The sequence below is a fragment of the Lissotriton vulgaris genome, chromosome 6, assembly GCF_964263255.1.
Source record: "Lissotriton vulgaris chromosome 6, aLisVul1.2, whole genome shotgun sequence".
Lineage (NCBI taxonomy): Eukaryota > Metazoa > Chordata > Amphibia > Caudata > Salamandridae > Lissotriton > Lissotriton vulgaris.
In genome coordinates this window covers 30,963,252-30,986,642 of record NC_141694.1, presented here as the reverse complement: position 1 = coordinate 30,986,642, position 23,391 = coordinate 30,963,252, and the positions used below count along the sequence as shown (strand labels likewise).

The 23,391-nt window shown below is 52.2% G+C and overlaps 1 protein-coding gene across 1 annotated transcript in view; it reads right to left on the bottom strand.

The window, feature by feature from the left end:
• Positions 1 to 23,391, bottom strand: part of KIF6 (kinesin family member 6) — a 1,537,786-nt gene that overhangs the window by 247,164 nt on the left and 1,267,231 nt on the right. Inside the window, exon 17 of the mRNA XM_086925888.1 lies at positions 658 to 742. Within this exon, the coding sequence (XP_086782014.1) occupies positions 658 to 742 (85 nt within the window). The remainder of the gene's footprint in view (positions 1 to 657; positions 743 to 23,391) is intronic.

The following is a 23,391-nucleotide window of genomic DNA, read 5'->3' as shown; positions in this document are numbered from 1 at the left end:
TCATAAGTATGCCCCACTTTCCAGCCAGTTCCATTTCCCTCCCACATTTGCTATTAAAACATATACTTCAATGTGTGGAAACTCCACATTCGGGGCAGAGATCTTCGCACATGTAAGTGTAGGAGAGGCGTAAACTACGCACATAGGTTCATGAATAGCATTTTGTAGTACATTTCGTACTACTACAATAGCGCCGAGTGCGTTTAAGCGACTGTCTAGTGCTGCGAGAGCCTATGACAGAGCTGCATGAGGTGGTACAGATTGGCAGCAGCAGAAATCTATGAGCGGCTGGCAGGCGTGGACGGGTGATATGGGATGGGTCTGGGTCCTCTTCCCAGTGTCCCAGTGGGAGGGTGCCCACCTCCTTATCAAGAGCTCCATTACATGTGGGCACCTACTGGCACATCAAGGACCCCATAACTCATCCGTGGAGTTGTACCCATTGCCTATGGAGGTCCACCCTCCTCTCCACTGGACCACCCTAGACTGTGGCCGGTGCCACGTGGCAGCGCAGAGGGCAAGGTTTTGGGGTAATCAACCCTCTACTCAGGGAGCCTGGCAAACGCCCTTGTCTAAACATTGGAGATTTCAAATATTTTAATTGAACATACAATTCTTTTTAGGGCAAAATGTAAAGAGGGAAGTACAAATTCAGACCTTTTCTTCTCCTCCTCCATTAGCGATCGGAGATGTTCTTCGACTGGATCAGGCTCATTGACATCAGTGGCAGCGCCGGTAACGCCTAGATGAAGAAAGAGAACCAATCGGTAAGCAGGGATCCACGGAATGGCGTAATCAGCAGCCAATCCAGTTTAAGCCAGGAAATACCAATGCAATCACACCTGGGCTGCTTGGCTCTCATCCCCATGGCATCTCTTCCTCATCCCACCAGCTGGTACTCATCAGCTTGTTTAGATCCTTTTTTTATTGCACAGTATATTTACTCTGAGAACCCGGGTCCCGGCCACTTCTGCCTCAGTGACATTTAAACGTTACACTTCTGCACAGTGTAATATGTTATATATAGCATTTATAGTTGGCAAATTCGTTTTTACAATAGTGTGCCTATTGGGGGTGTCTAAGTGTATATGTTTGCGTGAGTGTCTCTTACTTAGGTTAGGCACAGCCTGGTATGAGCTTTGTTCGTTTTTGGCACCCAAGTTCAGCCTCCTGTGCAGGCGTGTGGCTCCAGCATCCCACATGATTCTTGCAGGTTTCTAGGTACTAACAATGCTATTTTTTCATTCTGTTTAGTTTGTTGTATGGTTGCGATCCTCAATACTACTTTTTGTCAGTCTTAGTCATGTCAATGTGACCAACTATTGGAGAAAAACACTTTGTTAGATAAATAATAAAGTCGTAGCTTCTTTTTAATGGCTAATGTCTTTGAACTCTCGTCCCTACCCTCTCTATGGGGAAAGTACTGTGCGTGCCCGTTCAAGACACGTAGGTTCTCTGTTTGGGATCAGGATTCTGCAGGCCCATTAGGATGTGGAAGAACAAGTTACTCACCTTCGATAACTATATATCTGTAAGAAACATAAGATAGTTATAGACTCTTTATCGTAGAATTACCCCCAGGCGTCAGACTGAATCTGTAAAGTTTTTTGTTAGCAGTACCCCATCGCGCCGAAAGGTGGCGTCGGTCGGTTCCGCGTTTGTCGTTGGCATCGTGGTCGCGGGGATGACGTCGCAGTAGCTACATAGACGCCACCCTCGCGTGCGGACGTCAATTCTATCGACTTTCCACACCAGAAGTGCAGAGCCATGCAAGACACTGACCACTGGTGCACAAAACTAGGGCCCTGAAAGGAAGTCCTTAACCCTAGAAGTCAGTTCGCCGAACAGGGAGGGTGGGTGGGGCGGTAAAGAATCTATAACTAACCTATGTTTCTTACAGATATATTGTTACCGAAGGTAAGTAACTTGTTCATGTGAAAGAAACAGTTAGGTATAGATGTCTTACTTTAGAATAGATACCCCAGAAATACCAACCCCGGAGGAGGGTCTGCGAACTTAGCTCACACCAGGATGTCATGGAGAACAGAACAGCCAAAGAAGCCGTCTCTCCAGACTTGGCTGTCCAGGCAGTAGTGTCTAGTGAACGTGTGCTGCGATGCCCACGTAGCTGCTTGACAGATGTCATTTGGGGGGACTCCACGTCCCTAAGCAGTGGTAGCTGCCGTCGCCCTGGTGGAATGGGCGCGCAACCCCACTGGAGCCTCCTTCTTTGCCAAGGAATAGCAAGTTTTGATGCACAAACTGACCCATCTAGAAATGGTCCATTTGTGCATGGCCCAACCTTTTTTGGTGCCCACATAGCCAACAAAGAGCTGGTCATCCACCAGGAATTGTTTTGTGCTAGCCAAGTAAATGAAAAGCGCAAGCTTTGGATCCAGACGATGGAGCTTCCCTTCTACTTTGGAAGGATGCGGAGGCACAAAAAAGGTAGGTAAAGTGATGGACTGTCCAATAAGGAAAGGAGTAACCACTTCGGGAAGGAAGGACGAGTTTGAAGGACAACACTGTCCAGATGAACAGTCATGAAAGGAGGCTTAGAAAAAAGTGCTTGAAGCTCACTCACCCTGCGCGCAGAGGTGATGGCCACCAGAAAGGCAGCTTTTAAAGTTAGAAGCCTGAGAGGACAGTTATGTAGCAGCTCAAAGGGAGCGCACATAAGATATGTAAGAACTAAGTTCAAGTCCCACTGTGGCATTAGGAAAAGAACAGGAGGAAAAAGATGAGTAATGCCTTTAAGGAAGCGACTTACAACAGGGGACTTGAAAAGAGAAGGCTGATCAGGAAGCCTAAGAAAGGCTGAAATAGCCGAGAAGGATCCCTTTAGAGAGCCTAGAGCAGAGCACTGCTGGGCCAAAGAAAGGAGGAACAAGAGAACCTCAGAAAGAGGGGCAGAAAGGGGATCCACAGCCTTTGCTGTGCACCATGCCACAAATCTGTTCGATCTGCAGACGTATACCTTCTTAGTGGAAGGATAAGATAACATCACAGGCTTCAGGAGGCAGGTCAAACAACGGCAACTGCTGCAGCTCAATATCCACGCAAGGAGGTGGAGGCTCGACAGGTTCGGGAGAAGGACTGTCCCCTGCTGATGTGACAGAAGATTCTCCCAAAGAGGCAGTCAGATCGGAGGATTGATGGCCATGTGTAGCAGATCAGCATACCAGACTCTTTGTGCCAAATCCGGAGCTACAAGAATGACTTGGCCCGGGTCGCACTTGATCTTCTTCAGCACTCTGGGCAGAAGTGGTATAGGCAGAAAGGCGTATAGAAGACTGCAACTCCACTTGCGACAAAAAGCACCACCTAACTAGTGCCGCCTTGGGAATTCGAACGGGCAGAATTGCTGACATTGCACGTTCTCTTTGGTGGCGAATAGATCTAACCAAGGCTCTCACCACTGTTGAAAGAGACCTTGCACCACCTCCGAGTAAAGACGCCATTCGTGATACATCATACACCTGAGCTCATCCACCCTGGCGTTCAGAGAATCTGCCAGGTGTTGAACCACCAGGGAAATGCCCTGATGTTCCAGTCATCTCCAGAGGCCGAGGGCCTCTTAACATAGGGTCCACAACCCCACCCCACCTTGTTTGTTGCAGTACCACATGGTGGTGATGTTGACCGTGAACACCTGCACTACTCTTCCCTGGACAGAGGGAAGGAGCGCTTTGAGTGCAAAACGAATCGCCCGAAGCTCCAGAAGGTTGATGTGGAGCCCAGATTCAGCCGGAGACCAGAGGCCTCTAATCTCTGCCTCCCACATGTGGCCGCCCCATCCCAGAAGTGATGCATCGGTCACCACTGTGAACTCTGGTTGGGGGAGGGAGAGGGATCTGCCATCGACCCAATCCTGGTTCGTTAGCCATCACTGCAATTGAGATCTGGATGCATTCTGACAGGTTCCCCTGATTATGTGCCCACTGGAACTTCAGGTCCCACTGCAGAGACCGCATATAACATCTGGCAAGATCCTCCAGCAGTATGCAGGAGGCCAGCAGGCTCAGGAGCCTGAGGGTCGTCCTGACCGGAACCCGGGATAGATGCTGAAAGATCAAAATCATAGCCCAAATATCCCGGACTCGCTGTTCAGGAGGATAGACCCAAAACTGCGCTGTGTCCAGAACCGCTCCAATGAAGAGGAACCTCTGAGAGGATGTCAGTGGTGACTTTGGCACGTTGATGGAGAACCCCAGTAAATGCAAGAGGTCGGCCGTATTCTGGAGGTGGGAGACGACAGCCTGGGTTGAGCCTGCCTTCAACAGCAGTCGTCGAGATAGGGAATGACTGGAACCCCTGATCTGAGCAGATGAGCTGCGACTACCGCCATCACTCCCATGAACACCCGAGGGGCGCTGGTAATGGCAAAGGGGAGCACAGTAAACTGAAAATGGTTGTGGCCTACCGTGAACCACAGGTAATGCCTGTGAGCCGGCAGGACGGGGATGTGAAAATAAGCGTCCGGCAACTTCAATGCCATCAGCCAGTCTCCATGGTCGAGGGCAGACAGGACCTGAGCTAGCATCAACATTTTGAACTTCTTCTTCCGGAGGAAGTGGTTGACGTTCCTGAGAACCAAGATAGGACGCAGACCTTTGTCCTTCTTGGGCACCAGAAAGTAGTGGGAATAGCAACCACAACCTACTTCCGGGACAGGAACGAGTTTGATGGCTCCCTTGGCCAAGCGTGCCAAAACCTCCTGTTGGGAAGTGTTAGAATTGGGGGTCTCTGGTTGGCGCAAGTATTCACTTGTGACAAGCAGGGACCCTCTCTTCTAAGTCAGGGCGAAGGATGACCCCTTAGAATTACCCTTGCTCACCCTCTAGGTGCGTGGCGTGAGCAGCCAAGGCTATTCTTCAGGCGCTATGGAGTTAAGCACTTGTAGTCACACACACAGTAAAATGTACTAATCCCCCCACAAATGGACAAAAGGCAGGTATTATATTTAAAAATATGTTCCTTTATGTAAAAATATATATGTATAAGCAGATCAGATTGATCAACAGACCAATAACGTTTTTCTAAGCCAACAGATTGTAATGGGCACGCTTCTCTTAGTTATGGTTCAAAAATAAAAGGGTTTCTTGTTTTAGTTCAATTCACACGTTTCTCCTTAGTCTCTGATACTGCTATTCCGTGAGATTCACTAAAAACCAGTCTCTCAGTTCTGGGCGCACAAGCTAGGGGCCTCTGGGGCCGTTTTTGGACGGTATCACACTTCCCAGCACTTTGTGGCGCTTCGTAGCCCTCCTTCCGGCTTCACTCGCAAGAGAAATCCCGGGCCCTGCCATGGCTCACGCTTCTTGCGTGAGTGGACCAACGCGGCGTACGGCTTCTCGGCCACCCAACGAAGCGTACTCGCTGGGGAGGCTAAGCGCACAAGGTCTCTGGAGGGGACAGTGCGAGACGTACTTGGCAGGCACCCCTCACAATACGGCTCGACTTGCACTCACCGATGACTGGGGAAGATACGCCTCGGGCGTATGCTGCGATCGCACCTGGGCACCCAGAGGTTGGACAGGGATGCGCAGGCAGCAGGCGACAGCCGAGTCGAGGTGTGGGGAAACAGAACGGTGCGGACCCCAAGTACGTAGAAGAGGGCTCACCAGGTGTCTAGTTGATTTCAGGCAGGCAGAGATGACCCGCACTCCTTCAGTGCGCGGTGGGGGTTCCTTCGGATTCTCAGCGGCAGCGGCTCTCGGGAGGCAGGTGCGGCCCGGCTCCTTCAGTACTGTCTGTACTAGGGCACTTCAGGGGCGGCACGGCCTCTTCCCAAGTCAGAGGGCAAAGTGGGGCGGCCGGGTGCGCTGGAGACGTACGGCGGCTGCCGGGGGCATATATCACGCTCGGAGAGGGAATTCCAGCGGGAGGGGCGAGCAAGGGCCCACAGCGCGCTCCAGTAGCAGGCAGGCAACAGGGGAGCAGGCAGCCCGGTCCACGGGGAAGAGAGCGACTCTGCACGAGCGGGCTCTCATAGGACATGGGCAGTCAGGCTCCTGGGTGTCGCGGCCCTAGGAGGGGGCGAAGGGGGGCACAAGGTCTCAGCTCCAGCTGGAGAAAGCTCACGGATAGATGAGAGCAAGCGAAGGCACCATGAACCCACTAGTCCTGGGGTTCAGATCAGGGGGCAAGCTCAATCAAGCCCTTGGAGAATGTTTCAAAGCACAAGTCTACAAAGTCTTTTTAGCAAGTCTTTTCCTCTCCTTCCTCAGCAAGGCAAGCAGCAGGCCAGTCCTTCCAGCGTCGTCTTCTCCTTCTATTCGGGCAGAGGTTCGTTGTGGGAAACAGGATTCTAATTTACAAGGAGCAGGGCTCCTACTTTTATTCTGCATTTCATTTGTCTTTTCAGGCCAGGGGGGCCTTTGCATACCTTCTTTCAGTCTCTGAGCACTTTGTGGGGTGTAATCTTGCTTCTACTTTCAGTGTGAGGGGCAGGCACATCAGACGCTCCACAGGAGGTGGAGCCAGCATTATGTGGACTGGGGCAGCCAGGAGTACCTTGTTGACAGTGCTTCACCCTTCCTGGGCCAGGTGCCGGTTGAGTCATCAGTCGCTCCCCAGGGGGCGGAGCCAGCATTGTGGTGGCAGAGCACAGCCATATTCAGAGTCCAGGGGCACTCCCACCTCCCACCAAGGTGTAATCCTCGCATTCACCACCTGTCATCCCCCAGCCCTGTCACTCACACATCCCAGACAGTCAGATACACATACTAGCAGAGGCGGGTTGAAATGGCTAGGCAAGCAAATGCTAACTTTCTAAAAGTAGCATTTGCAAACACAGGATATTAAAATAAACTTTACTAAAATAACTATTTTATTATTCTGAGTTCAGGCATACTAAACTTTATTTTCTACCATGTTCCCTGAGCCTGCTGGGATTATAGAGTGTAATAATTCCAGCAGCCCATCTGGCCTAAGAGAACAGGTAGCCTTACAATAATGAAAAACGAATTTGGCTGTAATTGACTATTAGGACATACCACACACATCAGAGCATGTCCTACCTTACACTTACAATGCACCCTGCCCTTGGGCCTACCATAGGGGTGACTAATATGAAGTTAAGGGAAGCTTTAGAGGCTGGCAAGTGTGTGCACTTGCCCAGCCAGCATGACAGTACCAGACTGCACGCAGGTTCTGCAATGGCAGACCCTAGTCACATTTTAACAGGCTGCTTCTGTGGGTGGCGCAACCAGCGCTGCAGGCCCACTAGCAGTATTGGCATTCACAAGCCCTGGCACTCCTGGTGCACTTTACTGAGGACTGACAGTAAATCCAATGAAACAATCATGGAAATCAATCACATATACACTTTACATAGGGAGCACTTGCACTGCGGCACAGATTGGCCGTGGCGCAGTGCCCTGAGCAGCGGACACCAGCAAAAACATTTGAGGCACATCAGCAAAAAGTGGAAGGGAAACTCACGCCAAGGTGCCAGGTCTAACAGGAAGGGACAGATAATCCTCTGACATGCAATGGTACTGAGGTGGCATAGATTGAGGGGTAGTCTCAAAGAGGAGGGAGTAGCCCATTCGGACTATTTGCAAAACCCACCTGTCCGAAGTGATGGTGCACCAGTGGTGGAGGTGATGGCGAATCCTGCCACCTACTGGCGTTTGGTGGCCCTGACAGGTCGGACTAGGAGGGTTTGGAGGCTGCTGCAGAAGGAGTTGTGGTGGACTCGCCCGCCCACTGGCCTTCAGAACCACAGCAGTGGTTCCCACGTCTCCCGCTGCACAGGTGCTGAACAGCTTGAGCTGGCCTGTGGCTCTGGACGGGATGTGGCGGGGCACTCCTCTGTCACCACGAAAGGGGCAAAAGGCAGACTGCGCAGGGCGGGTGGTGGAGAGGCCGAAGGAGCTGGCCATACCCCGAGAGCCCTTAAAGCGATCCAACTTGTTGTCTGCCTTGTCACTGAATAGGCGACAGCCATAAAAGGGCATGTCCATAAGAGTGGATTGGACATCCCCTGAAAAACCAGTCGACCTCAACCAGGCACAGCGTTGAAAGGCTATTGACGTGGAAATCGTCCTGCCTAGTGAGTCGGTGGTATCCAGACCACAGCGGATGGTAAACTTTGCTGTGTCTCTCCCTTCGGAAACTGCAAGGGAGATTACAGCCGGGGATCCTCCGGGCACTGGGGCAGCACTTGAGCTACTGTATCCCACACGGAGTGGATGTAATGGCCCAACAGACATGCACTGTTTACCGACTGCAGTCCCAAGCTGGAGGAAGAAAACATCTTCTTCCCAAGATGGTCCAGTTTTTTGGATGCTTTACCAGGTGGTGCGTTAGGGAATGCGCCTTTGGAGGTGGAGACTTGGCCCACCAAGCACTCAGGGATGGGGTGTTGGGAGAGGAAAGTGGGGTCGCCCGGAGCCGGGCGGTGGAGTTGGGCAAACATCTTATCCACAGGAGCCCCTGTATTGGGCCTGGACCAGGTGCCCAAAAGGATGTCGGGGAAGGCTTCATTAAACAGTAGCATGGGCCCCAAAGAGCTCGCTGCCGGTTGAAGCACCTCTGTCAGGAGGTTAGTCCTGACTGCCAACGTAGGTAACTCGAGGTTGAGAGCCTCGGCGGGCCTACGCAACACCATGGCGTAAGCCGCTCCCTCCTACATAGCCACGGTAGGCGGAGACAACATGCCATGGTCTGGTGAGGTATCCAAACGACTGGCTTCCCCCAGTTCCTTTCTCCAGTCCGGTTCATAGCCCAACTTGTCTGTTAAAGGGTCTCCAGACCCCTCCCAGTCCTCCTCACCCTCCTCTGGCTGCCAATCTGGCCTAAAAGTCTGTGCCGGATCCAGCATCGGTCGACGCCGGTCCGGCTCCGTGTCTACATAGGGATGGAGGCCGGGGGCTGACGCTAGCTGGGGACACAACCGGCGTCGGCTGTGGACGTGGTGCCGGTGGATTCGGCCTGGGGGAGGTTTAATGAGGTCCACCGGCGCCGATCCGGATCCAGGCCTGGATCCAAGGGGACCCTGCGGGTCGGAGCTGCCTGTGTCGAAGGCCCAGGGTCCCCAGCCGAGTCCGCGAGGCCCAAAGGCACGCGCAGGCGGAGTCGGGCTGCCCAAAGATGGCATGCATCGCATCATAAAATTGACAAAGCTGGGCATGGGTCGCTCCGGGACCCGGGAAGGGAGGCAAACCAGGAGTCGACCCTTCAGGCTCTGCATGCTGAGACGCAGGAGGGGCACCACCCGCATCCCTCATCGCGTCAGCCGACAGAAGGGGAGAAGTCGAAAAGTGATGATGCTTCTTCGACTTCTTCTTGTGCTTCGACTTACCTGACCCGAGTGCGAAGACTTGGAAGAAGAGTGATGATGATGACTTTGCGACCAGTCCCTCAACCTTCCATGTGACAAGGACCTCTGTCGGCGCAAAGCCAACTGTCGGGCCTAGAGAAGCTTTCGGGAACGCTCCCGTAAAGACTTTGGATTCATGATCCGGCAGTCGGAGTACGACTTGGGGATGTGGTCGAGCTCCAAGCACAACAGGCACACGTGGTGCAGATCAGTCGGCTACAGGAACCGCAAGACTTGAAGCCGGGTATCCCTGACATGCACCAGGAGCCGAAGACTCGAAAACAGTGTCGACAAAAGTCAGCAAAAAGTCAGTCAAAAAATGACTGGAGGTACCACTCTCTCTGGTTCTGCGCTGGCTAGAGCGAAAAAAGAAAGAACTGATGTCAGCGCATGAGGGCAGCGTCTATGTATCTACCGCAACGTCATCTCGGCAACCTCGACGCCAACGACGAACGCGGAGCCGACCGATGCCACCTTTTGACGTGCATGGGTATTGCTGACGAAAAAAACTTTTCAGATCCTGTCTGACGCCTGGCGGTAATTCTAAGGTAAGGAATCTATAACCAAGTGTTTCTTTCAGATAGTACATTACAAATCCAGCCCTGTGGCTTGTAAGAGGTGGACCATGGCTCTGTGGTATGATGTGTGGGACTCATTAATGCTCAGGCACTGCTGGCTCTGGTCTGTCTTCTTTCTTTCACTGCTGGAAGAACATTATGGAGCACAGTGGAGACACCTGCTGGAGTCAGTCCTGAGTTCCTTAACACCTTCGACACTCATGACGAGCTCAGCTCGTCATGCAGTGTACTGCTGGTACACTGATGACGAGCTGAGCTCGTCATGAAACCATCATTTTGGATGATCCCCAGCACAGCAGGGGAAAATGCCTAGCATCGATGTGGTTAAGGAGGCAAACCCTGCCGAGGCTCTCAGTGAGGCTAGTGGGGCTCAGCAGGATAAGGCTTTAGTGAGACATCCTGAAGGAAGGTTACTTGAGATCCCACCTCACCTGCTGTGATGAAATCTGAATTCTCCCCACGTACACCAGACGCAGCACAGATTCAGCGGAGTGTGCTCTGCATGTCACTGGTGCATTAGCTCTCCGCACGAGGGTAAGAAGCAGGTGGGTCATTCAATGTCGAGCTTTCCTGGTCCCCTGTGAGGTGCCTTTTGTGTGTGTCTGGTACTCCTCGAGGAGAACCAATGCAGAGAATTTCAGGAATGTGACTTCTAGAGCGCAAAATCATGGCCGAGGGCGTCTTGGCGCTAACACAGAAGGTGATGAACACTGCAACTAGTCCTATCATCTTTCTCTTGAAGGGGATCCATGGAGGTCTCTCTCTTCTGACCACAGGGAAAAGCAAAGATAAAAACTCCAGACCTCGCAACAAAGAGACAAGGGAGCTCCTCAAAGAAGGGTTTGGCACATATTCCTGGAGTTCTAATCCAGACGGCTGTGTCTCCTGTTAGATCCATGCTCGCTTCTTTACCCAAGTCTTGGCACACAGCTGCCCAGGGGCGTCTGAATGCATGTTGTGGTGAGTGCAGCCCCTGGGGCATCGAGCAGCTCTACAAACCTGCAGAGGCTTCAGTTCATTCTGCTTGGATGGAAGATTCATGGAACATGTCCCTGGCACTGGAGTGAATGAAGAAGGCGCAGGGCATCCATATTCAGGGCATGAAAGAACTTGGTGATTATTTGTTCAATTCAAATTAGTCTTTATTCGATATTTTTCAATCATAAAAAGACATTTTACAATTAAAAGTTGTTTTTGTTACCACCCACACGTCACAAGAATACAATATCCACAATGAATCATTTCAATCTAATCTAAAAAGAATATATCAACCTAACTCATCCTATTTACATATTTACATATTTTTAAATATAGAATATTAAAACAATTATAAAAACAGTTATAAGAGCAAAATTCATCAATGCAAAATATATCAGTTACTTAAGCAGTATACATAGTATGTCTCTTACTAAATACAATGTGCAAATTTGAATAGCAGCATATGGTGGCTATACCTAGGGTTACTCCAAGCTCATTTTACGTGCCCGAATTATCCACATCCAGTGGAGGAATTTCGACCTGGCTATAACAACAGGCTGGGAGGTATCAGTTCTTAAGATCCTAGCAGCCTCCTTTGCTGATTTTAAGCCCAACTGGGCACAAATCGGTCTTAGCCATGATCGTCTGGGGGCACTATATTCGGGGCAAGCAAACAACACATGTCCAATATTTTCCTTATGATCGGAGCAAAAGGGGCACCTTGAAGTTTGGTTGTTGTACCATTTTTCAGTTAGGGCATTTATTATTTGTTCAGTAATCTCCTTGCCAAGGGAGGATATGAGTGAAATAAGCCTTCAGCCGTCACCTGTCTTCTCCCTTGCATGGTCTTCTTCCATTCTCCAGGAATGTACCACAGGGTACAACTGGCTTTCCTAAGATTTCTAAGGTGGACGCCCGGACCCCCAGTCTAGCAGGCCGGTTAACTGTGGCTCTGAAAGAAGCACTCCCTTCTCATTTTATTGACAAAACAGTTGGGCCATCCTAAAAAATGAGCCATTTTTGCCAATGCACCAAGACCCCGTCACACATATCAGCCCAGGGCTAACCAAACCCTTTAGAACCAGGAACCACTTTTTAGAACGACAAACCTTTGCAACCCACCTACCTACATGCGGAAGGCAAATGTTTTAATGTAACTAAAGGATTTTGTGGCAATTTACAGGCAGCACATTTTCCCTTGAAATGGCTGTTACATTGGCACAAATACAGAGTTGTGCTGATAAATCTAAATTACACACAGATGGTAATGTCTGGGAATCGGGTTTCACTGAATACTTATCATTTATGTATCACCTAGGGGCAGATGTATCATCCGTTTTTTTTCTCGCAAACGCTGCGATTCGCAAAAAAAACACCGTTTGCAAGAGAAAAAAAAAGGAAAATGCAATGTATCATGGAAATCGCATCGCAAATTTAAGGAATCGCAAAATTAGCGGTTCCTTAATTTTGCGTCAGCATTTAAGGAATCGCAAATTGCGATTTCTCAAATGCTATGTAGGAAGCACCCAAGTTGTGCGAATTCCAATTAAGAAATCGCAAATTACCATCAACTTGTAGTTAGTGGTAAATAGCGATTTCTTTTACAAATGCACTTTTGGCATTTGTAAATGTGCCATGTGGCGCACATACATGCCCTTAGGGCATGTATGTGTGACATATGCACACACATGTAAATTTGAGGGGTGCAGCAGGGTGTCCTTTGGACACCCCTGCACTCTTGAAATTATTCTCAATTTGCGATTAGCAAATTGCGAATCACAAATTGAGAATAACTTCCCATTCCTTGAAATGAATGGGAAAGTATTTCTTAATTGCAAATTCGCAATTTGCAAATTCGCAATTAGAAAATAACAAGAAATCACAAAAAAATTGCGATTTTTTTGTTACATACCATTTGCGATTCTCAAATAGAGATTCTCAAAAAATCGCAATTTGAGAATCGCAAATAGGTATCTTGATACATCTGCCCCCAAGTGTTTTGGTTTGTTTTGATCCTACTAATATCTTTGCTTCCATCACACTTCAAAATTACTAAAAAAAATAGCCTCATTTTTGCTTTCCTTAGTGCTGAATGTGTACAGGTGATTTGTGTTTACAGGTTCTTGTGTGTTACAAAAAACAAAAAACTTTCCCTACTGCCTTTCTTTTCGCACTTCATGTACCCTCAGCAAGATTATCACATAATTCACTTTAATTTGCTTTCTCTGACTGAGTTTGCAGACACCAATCCCCACATTTAAAAAACATTACCATCAATTTGTCAGACGACATACCTGACATTGACCGTTGTCTTTGAGGCGCAGGAAATGTAACAAGACAAATACAGAATGTAAATACATCTTTATTTATTGCTTGAACTTTCACGACCAACAAACCCCGGCTTGTGGGAAACACTGCTCTAGCAGGCTGTTCAACCTCTAATACCAGCACTTTATGGAGCTTCAGATTGTGGATTCATTGGCAAACATCCTAAAGAAACAACTAACTATCCTTGGGCCCTTCCTAGGACGGCCTAAAGGCCTCGGGGATTCTCTTCAGCAGCCAAGAGAATATCTGGTCTCTGTGCTTTGGATGACGCCTCCGTAGAGACACTTCAGATGCAGGTTGGTCCTTCTACGACAGAGCAAACACAAGGAGATGATGGACGGCGCGCTGAAACTTTTCAGACACTCACCCCCAGTCACAGATCTGGGTTGAATCCATCATCATTCTTTAGCTCACTTCGCCACCCCAGTTCAGACCCAGCTATATGTAAATCAGGCTTGACCCTGTGCCTCATGGGAACAGTCCAGCCCGAACTGCCAAGCCAGGTCCTCCCTGGACCAGAAACAAGCTTCCTAGGACCGGTTTCCGGCTAATCAGATGTCATCAGCCAGGATAGCTTGAATCCAGTGGCAAAGTGAGTAAAGGACCCATGTCTGGGAAGCTGCAGCTGTTTGAGCTTTCATAGGCAGTTACACATACATACCTAGGGCACTTTTACACCACTGGAAATGGCTATCAAAAGCGAATTTTAGTGGGGCGTGGTCTGACTGGTGATGTGGTAGGATGTGTCTCCCGGGTGCTCCCGACATCTGCCACCAACATAAGCTATCAAAGCGGAGCTGGGTGCCACCGCTACTTCCCTGGAGGTGGACACTGGCCAGCGTGAACTGGGGTGCCTGTAGTGTGGCCCTTTGGCAGCCTCCAGAGACAGCGGGGGCGGACGGCGGGGACTCCGAGGCGGGAACCACCATTTTGTGGAACCCACGCAGTGGCCCGTCTTGAGGATGACTACCACCGGAGAGGCCGCTAGATCTTGTGGTGCAATCCCGAAGTGTGCGGCGGCGGCTGGGGCAATAGGGTGCGGAGCAGGGGGACAGGATCGCTACCGCTAGCCCTCTGGTGCTGGGTCTGGCGCTGACGGAGGCCATGAGGCTTGGGCGGAGACGGCGATCGGGCCTGGAGAGCGGAGGACCTGAGCAGTGCTGACCACCCTCTTTCCCCCCTGCCCAGGAGAGAGCAAAGAGAAGCGGATCGACGGAGGTGGGGAGCCCGCAGCGACACAATCCTGCTTGTGGAAAGGTGCCCCTGAGAGGGAAAGCCAGCAGCCATCACTCTGGGTGCCTTTAGGAAAGCATCTCCCCCTCGACAGAGCACACAAGTTTAGGACGGGACGCGTTGGACACTCACCGTCTGTGGCCCTCCCGCATCAGGCCGTTTGGATCTGCCTGTGAGCCTTGGAAACCTGCGGTGGGGGAGACAGGATCGCCGTCGCTGGGCCCCTGGTGCTGGCTCTGGTGTTGATGGAGGCCCTGGATTGGGGGCGCAGCGGTAGGGCGGGCAGCCTTGGTTCCCTGGACTTGAGGCACGCTGAGACGACCGGCGAGAGGTGAGCCCTCCCCCTGGCCCCCGGGTGCCCCTATCGACCTGGGCACTAGCTACAGCCATCACCCTTGGGTCCCGCCCGCAAGTTGCTGTCACTGCGGGCTGCTCAGCGTGCAGCGGCGGGGGTGAGTGCGGGGGAGTCGCTGCTCGCCATCTTGCAGTTGTGGCCTGGGGGCGCTGAACATCCTCCCCACATCCTGCCCTGCTTTGCTTGGTTGCCTGGGGGGCGGAGAGGTACTGCGTTGTTGGCTGGTGGAACTGGCGGGCTCCTGGCTCCTGTGGCTGCTGCGGGGATAAACGGGGAGGAGGCGGTGGACTGGAGGTGGGGCCACCATCTTGTGAACTGCCCTGCGGTGCTCCCCCTTGCAGCCTGACTGGACCTATGGGGCCCTGAGCCTGTCTGCGACGATCGGGGGCGCCCGGAACTGCCCTCGGCCCAGGAGAAACCTTGTATGCCTATCTGTGGGACTTGAGGGCCCTAGTGCTTGCCCCGGCCCGGCCCTTGAAGTGCACTCTCCTGCCCTCCATTTTGTGTGCACTCCCATGGGGGCCTAGTACTGCTGGCCTCTAGATAACCTTGCACACAGAGAGCTGTGGCACCGCTGCGGTCCCCTGCTCCGCAGTGCCCTGCTGCTGTGGAGGAGGTTTGTGGAGGGCCTGCGGGAGGCTGCTGCTGAGCGCCAGAGCGGGAGGGCGCTGGACGGCGGCGCCATTGGCCACCATCTCAAGGACTAAAGCTGGTGGTGATTTCGCCTGCACGCACTGCATCATAATTGCTCAGGGGGTGAGTGAACTTGTGGACTGTAGCTTGGCTGACTCTGAGAGAGGTGTGGGGGGAGGCTGTTGAGGGCGCCGGCGGGATGAGAGGTGGAGGGGCAGATACATTCCCTATTTTACATTATAAAATCGTAAATCATACGTTCTTATATAGCGCCTTTCACCGTAAGGTCTCAAGGCGCTTGATTTGGGAACCCGTCCTGGCTTTTCCCTGCGAGATAACCCCTACTGGGCATCCCCAAGGTGAAAGCCAGGCATCCCATTGCGGTGGGGCCGTAGCGGAGATAAGGCAAGCTATTGCCCAGAGTTGCAGAGTGTGCACCCATGATTCGAGTAGGCACAGAGGCAAGAATTATCGAGTCAGTGGACATTTTTGAGCTCAAGACCCTGCCGCGTCGGGGATTGAACCCTGGTCGCGGGTCTGACCTCTGCATCACGGTCTGCCTCCTCTACCCGGTGAGCCACACTTCTCCACCCATTAGGTGACATTAGGTGACGGGGTGGGGCCCTGCACTGCAGCGGCTGATTGCCCTGGGCCTGGTGTCTCCTGAATACTGGGGGGACGGCGGTCTGCTTGGGGGTGGCTGTGTGGGGTCACCTGGGGCCAGCCCTGGTGAGGGGTGAATGATTGCATTGACTGGGCCCCTCTGACACACTGACGCCTTTACCTGTTTCTGCTCGGAGGAGTGGGAGTGCTGTCTGCGCCCTGCTCTGCACTCTTGGTGCTGGCCTGTCAGACTCCTGCGGCTGGTGCCCCTGGGCGGTGACCCCTTCATCCTGTCCTGACCTAGTGAGTGGTGAGTCGGGACTGACTGGTTCATGTGACGTCTATGTGCTGATGAGCGGACGAGGAAGCAATTGGGGACCCCCGCTCGTTCTAGGGTAGAGGCCTTGGATCCCCACGACCTACCCAGTTGCTGCGTTGGAGAGCAGGAAGAGAGGCCTCTGCGTATCTCCTGTTGGGCGTGAAGCGGCTGCAATTAGTGACTGCCTACAGGGTACAGTAAGGCTGGCGATGACGCGCTCCAGAGGGGGCAAGGCTGACCCGGCTGCAGCCCTTAGGGACAACACTGTTGCGGCGATGTGGGGAAAGGCGGAGCCGTCCGTTTCCACTGAGGGATCGTTTCAGGTTGCTGGGGACTCCATGCTGGTCACCTAGGCGTTCATGACCTCTTATGTCAGAGCTCAAGACGGAGATCGGCTCCCTAAGGTCTGAGGTCCACACTTGCGTGAAGGAGCTGTGGAGGGAGGTGACGGATCTGGGAGATCGAGTGGATGGATTGGAGAAGACGATGGATGCCCGTACCGATGATCAGGAACAGCTGTGGCAGCGTCTGGCAGTTCTGGAAGAGCAGAATATAGAACTGCAAGTGAATCAGGAGGACCTGGAGAACAGAAGTCGCCGGAACAATCTGCGCATCCGGGGGGTTCCCAATGGAGAAGAGGGGAAGGACACGAGGTATGGGGTGATGAGAACGCCTCCTCGCCGGCTTTGGACCGAGCTCACCGTGTTGCCGGACCCGCGGGGAGACCGGGACTCATCCCGGACATCTTGACACGGGTCCACTTCTTTACAGAGAAGGAAGCTATCTGAAGAGCGGCACGTGATAAACCGGACCTTACTTACAAGGGGCACAAGATACAAATCTTCCAGGACCTGGCGCCCAATCCTCTGAAGAGACGGCGAAGCTAAGAGACCTGGGCATCTCCTACCAATGGGGCCACCCATTTGCTCTCATCTTTCAGTGGGAAGCCAGGTGGAAAGTGATAAGAACTTACACAGAAGTGGTGCAGCTCCTCCACCTGCCAACATCGCCACCGGCGAGCCCCTCCCGCCCACAAAGACAAGAAAGGGTACCGGCCAAGCCTTCCTGGACCACGGTGCAGAACCGTCGCCCCCCCCACTGGACAGACGGTCGACCTCTCAGACCAAGCAAGATATTATAGCGCACATTAGATCCCTAGAAGGAGACCGGGAAGAGCCTGTCTCGCGCCCCTCGACACCATGATCAAAAGGGCAGTCCCAAAATAACTTACGGCTTGAACGCTTGCCCTGCACGTACACCCACACAGAGTGGGGAATCCACACCATGGTATTCCACACTACACCCTGGCTCTGGGTAAGGGGGGTAAGGGGTGGCGGGAGCTCCCAGATGTCAGACCTTTGAGGTTACCACGGGCTGTCCCTAAGGGAGTGAAATCCCAGAGAGTGTCCAAATCCTAGGGTATAGGATGTGGGACAGTGTAATATGGCCCCGTTGGCCGGCATTGTTGTTCAAGGTTTTGTGCCCTGTGTGCCTGCTCTTTACTTCCTTGATCTCTTCTTTCCTTTTCTGCTCCTCTCTGACCTCTTTCTCTCTTTCTTTTCCTTCCTCTAAGAGCGCTTGGCGGGGGGTGCTGTGGAGCGCTATGGGGACTGTGCTGGTGGGTACTCCTAGCGTTTGTAGAGCGTTGCTGACGCGGGGTGGGGGGCGGGGTGGCCCCTGTTTGGATTCTAGCATGACGATGAGCTTGCCTAACCCTTTGAAGATCTTAACGCTCAATATCAACAGCCTCAACTCCCCTAATAAGCAGAGCAAGAGTGGCATTATCTCCTTCAGCAGCACCCTGACATTTTCTTGCAGGAGACGCATCTTCTACAGGTGGACACTCAACGCATTGCACACCCTAAGTACCCTCTCCAGTTTTGGGCTGCAGCAGATACCAAGACAGCTTGGGTGGCAATATTGTGTAGAGCTGGCATTAGGAGTGGGGGGGCCAAACCCTTTCGGAGTGGGGATGGACGCTTCCCCAGAGTGGGTGTGGAGATTGGACGGGGCAGCTACACCCTATGTAATATATATGCCCCTAATCAGATGCAGGACCGTTATCTCCGAGATCTCCTAAGGGAGCAGGTGCCTCAAGGGGATCCCTCGTTGATTCTGGGAGGAGATTTCAACTTAGTTTGGAGCCCGGAAGTGGATCGTAGCGATGGTTCCTTTAGTGGAGAGCGGGCTATGTCCTCAGCTTTGCCCAAGCAGATAGCGGACTTAGGGCTGCTGGACGCAAGGCGCTACCACTCTCCGGACCGGAGACGATATTCATTCTACTCTCACGCACACCGCTCGTATTCCCGTATCGATTTTCTATTTATTTCCCATGCCCTCTCCCGAGACGTCTTTGGGGTCACTATGTCTGATATCTCGCTTTCTGATCACGCTCACGTCGAGTTGCTCCTGCAGGACCCGGCCGCTTGCCCTACCCGGGAAGCGAGTTGGCGCCTACCGTCGGGTATCCTCCCGGATGCGGCCGATGTAGAAAGCATTAGGGATGCCGTTGACTCTTACTGTGCTAATAATGATTTGCCGGAGACGCCCTTCCCAGTGGTATGGGACGCCTTCAAGCCCCACGATACGGGGCCATATCACCTCCCTTTCGATTGCATGGACGCGCGAGTCTTGCCTGTTGGAAAATAGACTGGTGGGAGATATCAAGACAGCAGAGCTGCAGGATCAGGGCCATTCTTCCCTAAAGTCGAGGAGGCGACTGGCGAATCTCAGAGGACAACTCAGGCTTCTACGTACTAACAATGTGGAGAAATCCCTCCTGGCATTGAAGCAGAGATATTTCGAAGGGGGGGACAAGGTGGGGAGGCTACTGGCGGGACGTCTGAGGGTACGTGCGGCCAAAGCACATATCGCAAATGTCCAACTGCCGGACGGGACGAGGGCTGCTGTGGAGAGGGATAAGTGTGAGGCATTTAGGGCCTACTACTCAGCGTTGTATCAGGAGGAGGCGCCACCCCCGGAGATAGTGGAGAAGGTCTTGAGAACCTATTCGAGGACACCGCTACACCCACTCTATGCAAAGTCCCTGGAGGACCTCATCTCCCAGGAGGTGATAACAGCCATGCGGGAGCTCCCACTGGGGAAGACCCCAGGCCGGACGGTCTTCCTCTGTCCTTCTATCGCATGTTCCAGGCCCAGCTTCGGCCTTACCTTCTCAGGTTGTATAACTCCTTAACCGACGAGGTAGGACCATCCCCCGATATCGGTATGGCAGAGATAGCACTGATTCTGAAACCCGGAAAGGACCCTACGCTATGTGCGTCATATCGCCCGATTGCTTTGCTAAACACCGATTTTAAAATTTACACCAAGCTGCTGGCGAAATGACTGGACCCCACATGCCGGGCCTGGTGGACCCAGACCAGGTCGGCTTCATCCGCAACCGGCAGAGGCGGACAACGTGCGCAGGGTCCCTCACCTTGTGGGTAAAGAACACCACTGGAAGATACCGGCCTGCCTTCTGTCGCTGGATGCGGAGAAGGCATTTGACTGGGTGGACTGGTCCTTTCTGCGAGCGGTTCTACATAAGATGGGGTTCAGTCAGAAGATGATCTCCAGGATCATGGCGCCATATCTAGCCCCGCAGGCCAGGATCCGAGTCAATGGGCAACTCACGGCACCGTTCACCATCTTTAGGAATACTAGGCAGGGATGCCCGCTTTCGCCTTTATTATTCTCCCTTGCGATAGAGCCCTTGGCGGATTTGATCCGGCAGAACCTTGGAATCCATGGTATCCCCCTGGGAGGCCGGGAGCACAAGGTGGCGCTATTTGTGTATGAACTTATTCTTACGCTTATGAACCCCCGAGCATCCCTCCCAGAATTGCATTCTGTACTGAACCTCTTCGAACGGGCCTCCGGCCTGAAGATCAATCACAACAAGTTTTGGGCCCTTAACCTCACCATTCCGAGCAATGAAATACCCCTTCTGGAGCAGCTTGTCCCATACCAATAGGCAACCCGGCACATCCGTTATTTTGGCCTCCAGTTGACCCCCTCTCTGGATGAGTGGGCGCAAGTAAACTGGCGGGAATGTTGGCGTTCGGTGCTTGATGATCTACGTCGGTGAAAACCGCTTGTACCGTCGTGGTTGGGCAGACTCAATGTCATCAAGATGTCTATCCTCCCCAAAATTCTATATTTATTCCAATGCCTCCCCACATCCATCCCGCTGGACTACATACAAGGCCTCCAGCGCGACCTCACAAATTTTATCTGGGGGGAAATAGGCCTCGGTTCTCCAAGACGCTCCTGATGGCGCCGCGTGACAGGGGGGGGGTGGCCTGCCCTAACTTAGTGGACTACCACTGGGCAGCGCACTTCCGATTTATAGTGGAGTGGGGAGTCACTGAAAGCGAGAAGGGGTGGCTGTATATGGATCGAGCAGTGACTGGGCGAACCATCTAGGACCTTGCGTGGCATCATAGAACGGCGCGCTCTCGGAGCGCTTATATGGCGGTACCCAAGAAAACGCTGCTGATGATCTGGGATACGATAGCGGTGCGCAGGGGCCTCACGACGTTCCTCTCGCCACACACCCCGATAGAGGGAAATCCGTCCTTCCCGCCGGCACACCGCACGGGCGCCTTCAGCAAGTGGACACAGGGAAACTGCAGGGTGCTCACTGATCTGTTTGAGGGGGGCTCCCTCAAATCCTTTGCTCACTGCAAAGAGGAATTCCGGATCACCCCTGAAGCGGGGATGTAATACGCTCAACCGAGGCACTGGGTAGCCGGAGATAAAACATACCAGGCGGCTACGCGCGCCTTCACCCCATTCGATCGGCTGGCCCACAGCCCTATTGAATCAAAGGGTTTGATCTCGCGGATCTATCAGATTCTGCAACACCCAAAGACACCACCCTCGCATCCATATCAGCAACGCTGGCAGTCCGTGTCAGGCACGGACATTGCCCCGGCGCAGTGTTGCCGCCTGTGGAGGGACATCCCCAAAGTGTACCGTAGCATCCTGCAGCAGGAAAATGCCTATAAGATCATGACGCAGTGGTACTACACGCCTCAGCACCTGAGCAAGATGTTCCCTACCTCTTCCCCTAAGTGCTGGAGATGCCAATCTGCAATGGGGGATTTTATTCATATTTGGTGGGTGTGCCCGTCACTGACCCTCTTCTGGAACGAGGTCCAGAGTCACATTAGGGTGGTGTTGGGGTTCCCTCTGCCTGAAACCACAAGCATACTCCTGCTAGGTATCAAACCTGCTGACCTGAAGGCACTGACCCGGAGCGATTGGACCCTGGTGCTTCAGATGCTGGGAGTGGCCAAGCAGCTAATGCCTTGTATTGGAAAAAGCCTGAGGCCCCGCCAATCGCAGCCTGGTTTGTCCGTTTATGGCATGTTATTACGATGGAGCTCTTTACAGCTAGGTTGCAAGCCCGGGACACGCGCTTTGAAGCTGTTTCGCGGCCCCTAGTTCAATATTTATGTACCATTGAGCATGCGCACCATATGCCTTCTAAGCTCCGGGCGTTGCGACTCTTCGATGATGCTGTGGCTCCCCCTTACCCAGATAGACTGTTGCCATAGGCACCCTTGAGCGCTGGGCCCTAGTTGTCAAGAGCGCTGTACTGGACCCGATGTTCCGTAGGCTCCCCTCCTGGCGCGCACTGCACTTGCCCCGGCTGTCCTTCCTTTTTCCCTCTTTACTTATTCCTCCTGCCTATTCTATCCTGCTCTTTCTCACTCTACTGCTTCGTAGGGGTTTGGACCTTACAGGTCCGTTTGTTCCATTCATGTTGGTTAAATGTTAGCATTCGACCCCAGGGGTTGGGCTATTTCTTGCAACGGCTGAATGACCTGTACTTGATATCACGAAACGCGGCCGGCTCCCAAGGGGTTGTAGGCGAAACGCTGTGTACAATAGGATTGAGTGGGTGACTTCCCAAAGCTGCCACTGTGTTACCTCATAACGCGGCCGGCCCTGAGTGGGTTGTAGGCTTAACGGCGTGTGAGATTCAGTCTTTTGTCTGCTGCCTGTTTTGGAAAATAAAAAAGATTTGAAATAAAAAAAGGAAATTTTAAACATGCTAACTTAAAAAAAAAGGCCATTTTGTTGTTGTTATACTTTTACTTAGGACAGCTTTGCTTCTTAAATACCCTGTAACTTTTCGGGGGTGTTCATGTTAACCCCCAGCCTGCACACTGCTCATGATAGGAGTAAAATGTCCTAGTTTACCTGGAGATGAAGTGTGCTTTGGACAAGTTGGTTACTACCATCAAACGCACAAGTTTGAGGGTTTTCACCGAATGCCCTTAGCATTCTGTCCCAGGAGCGCCCATTTCCTGGAGGCAGATTTACTCTCTCGTAGTTTTACACCATATTGATGCACTACCATGTATAAGTAAAATGATTTGAAGTAAATATGGAGATTTCATGAATCAGATGGGGTAGGAGGGATATTTTTGGAAACAAATCGGATACATTGATTTACCCCATTGACTTACATGGAAGAGTAGGGGATTCTAAGCGTTCAACACCTCAAACAACGCCATTTTGTGCTTAAGACATTGGGAGTCTCCCACCTGAATCGGCTATCTTGGCATATATGCCTCTGGCCCACCGGTGCAGTAAGCAACTGAGGTAGTGTTTACTAGTGTATGCCGCGGTCTATCTTTTTTTCACTGTTTCATGTATGTATCTTTGTCAGTGGCTAAAGCGATGGAACATGGGAGTCGTCTGGGCGGGGGTGGGGGGCCATTCGGCTGGGAAGGAAAGAGTAGGAGAACAGATGGTTATTGCAGCTTTTCTTGAATTCAGGGTCCTTCGGTGGGGATGTGGGAGCCCCGCCTCCCTGGCCCTTGTTGTGGCATAACAGATTTTATGACACATATCTGTTAGGGGAAGATGTATTTCACTTTTCCCTGTTTTTTAAAAACCAATTCAAACTAGTTAGTAAGATCTGCAACTAGTGCCCAACTCAAAGCTACTTTTTGTCAGCTCTAGAAGAATGAAAGGCTGGATTGATACTGCTTGTGCTCAAACATGCAGTTTACACCCG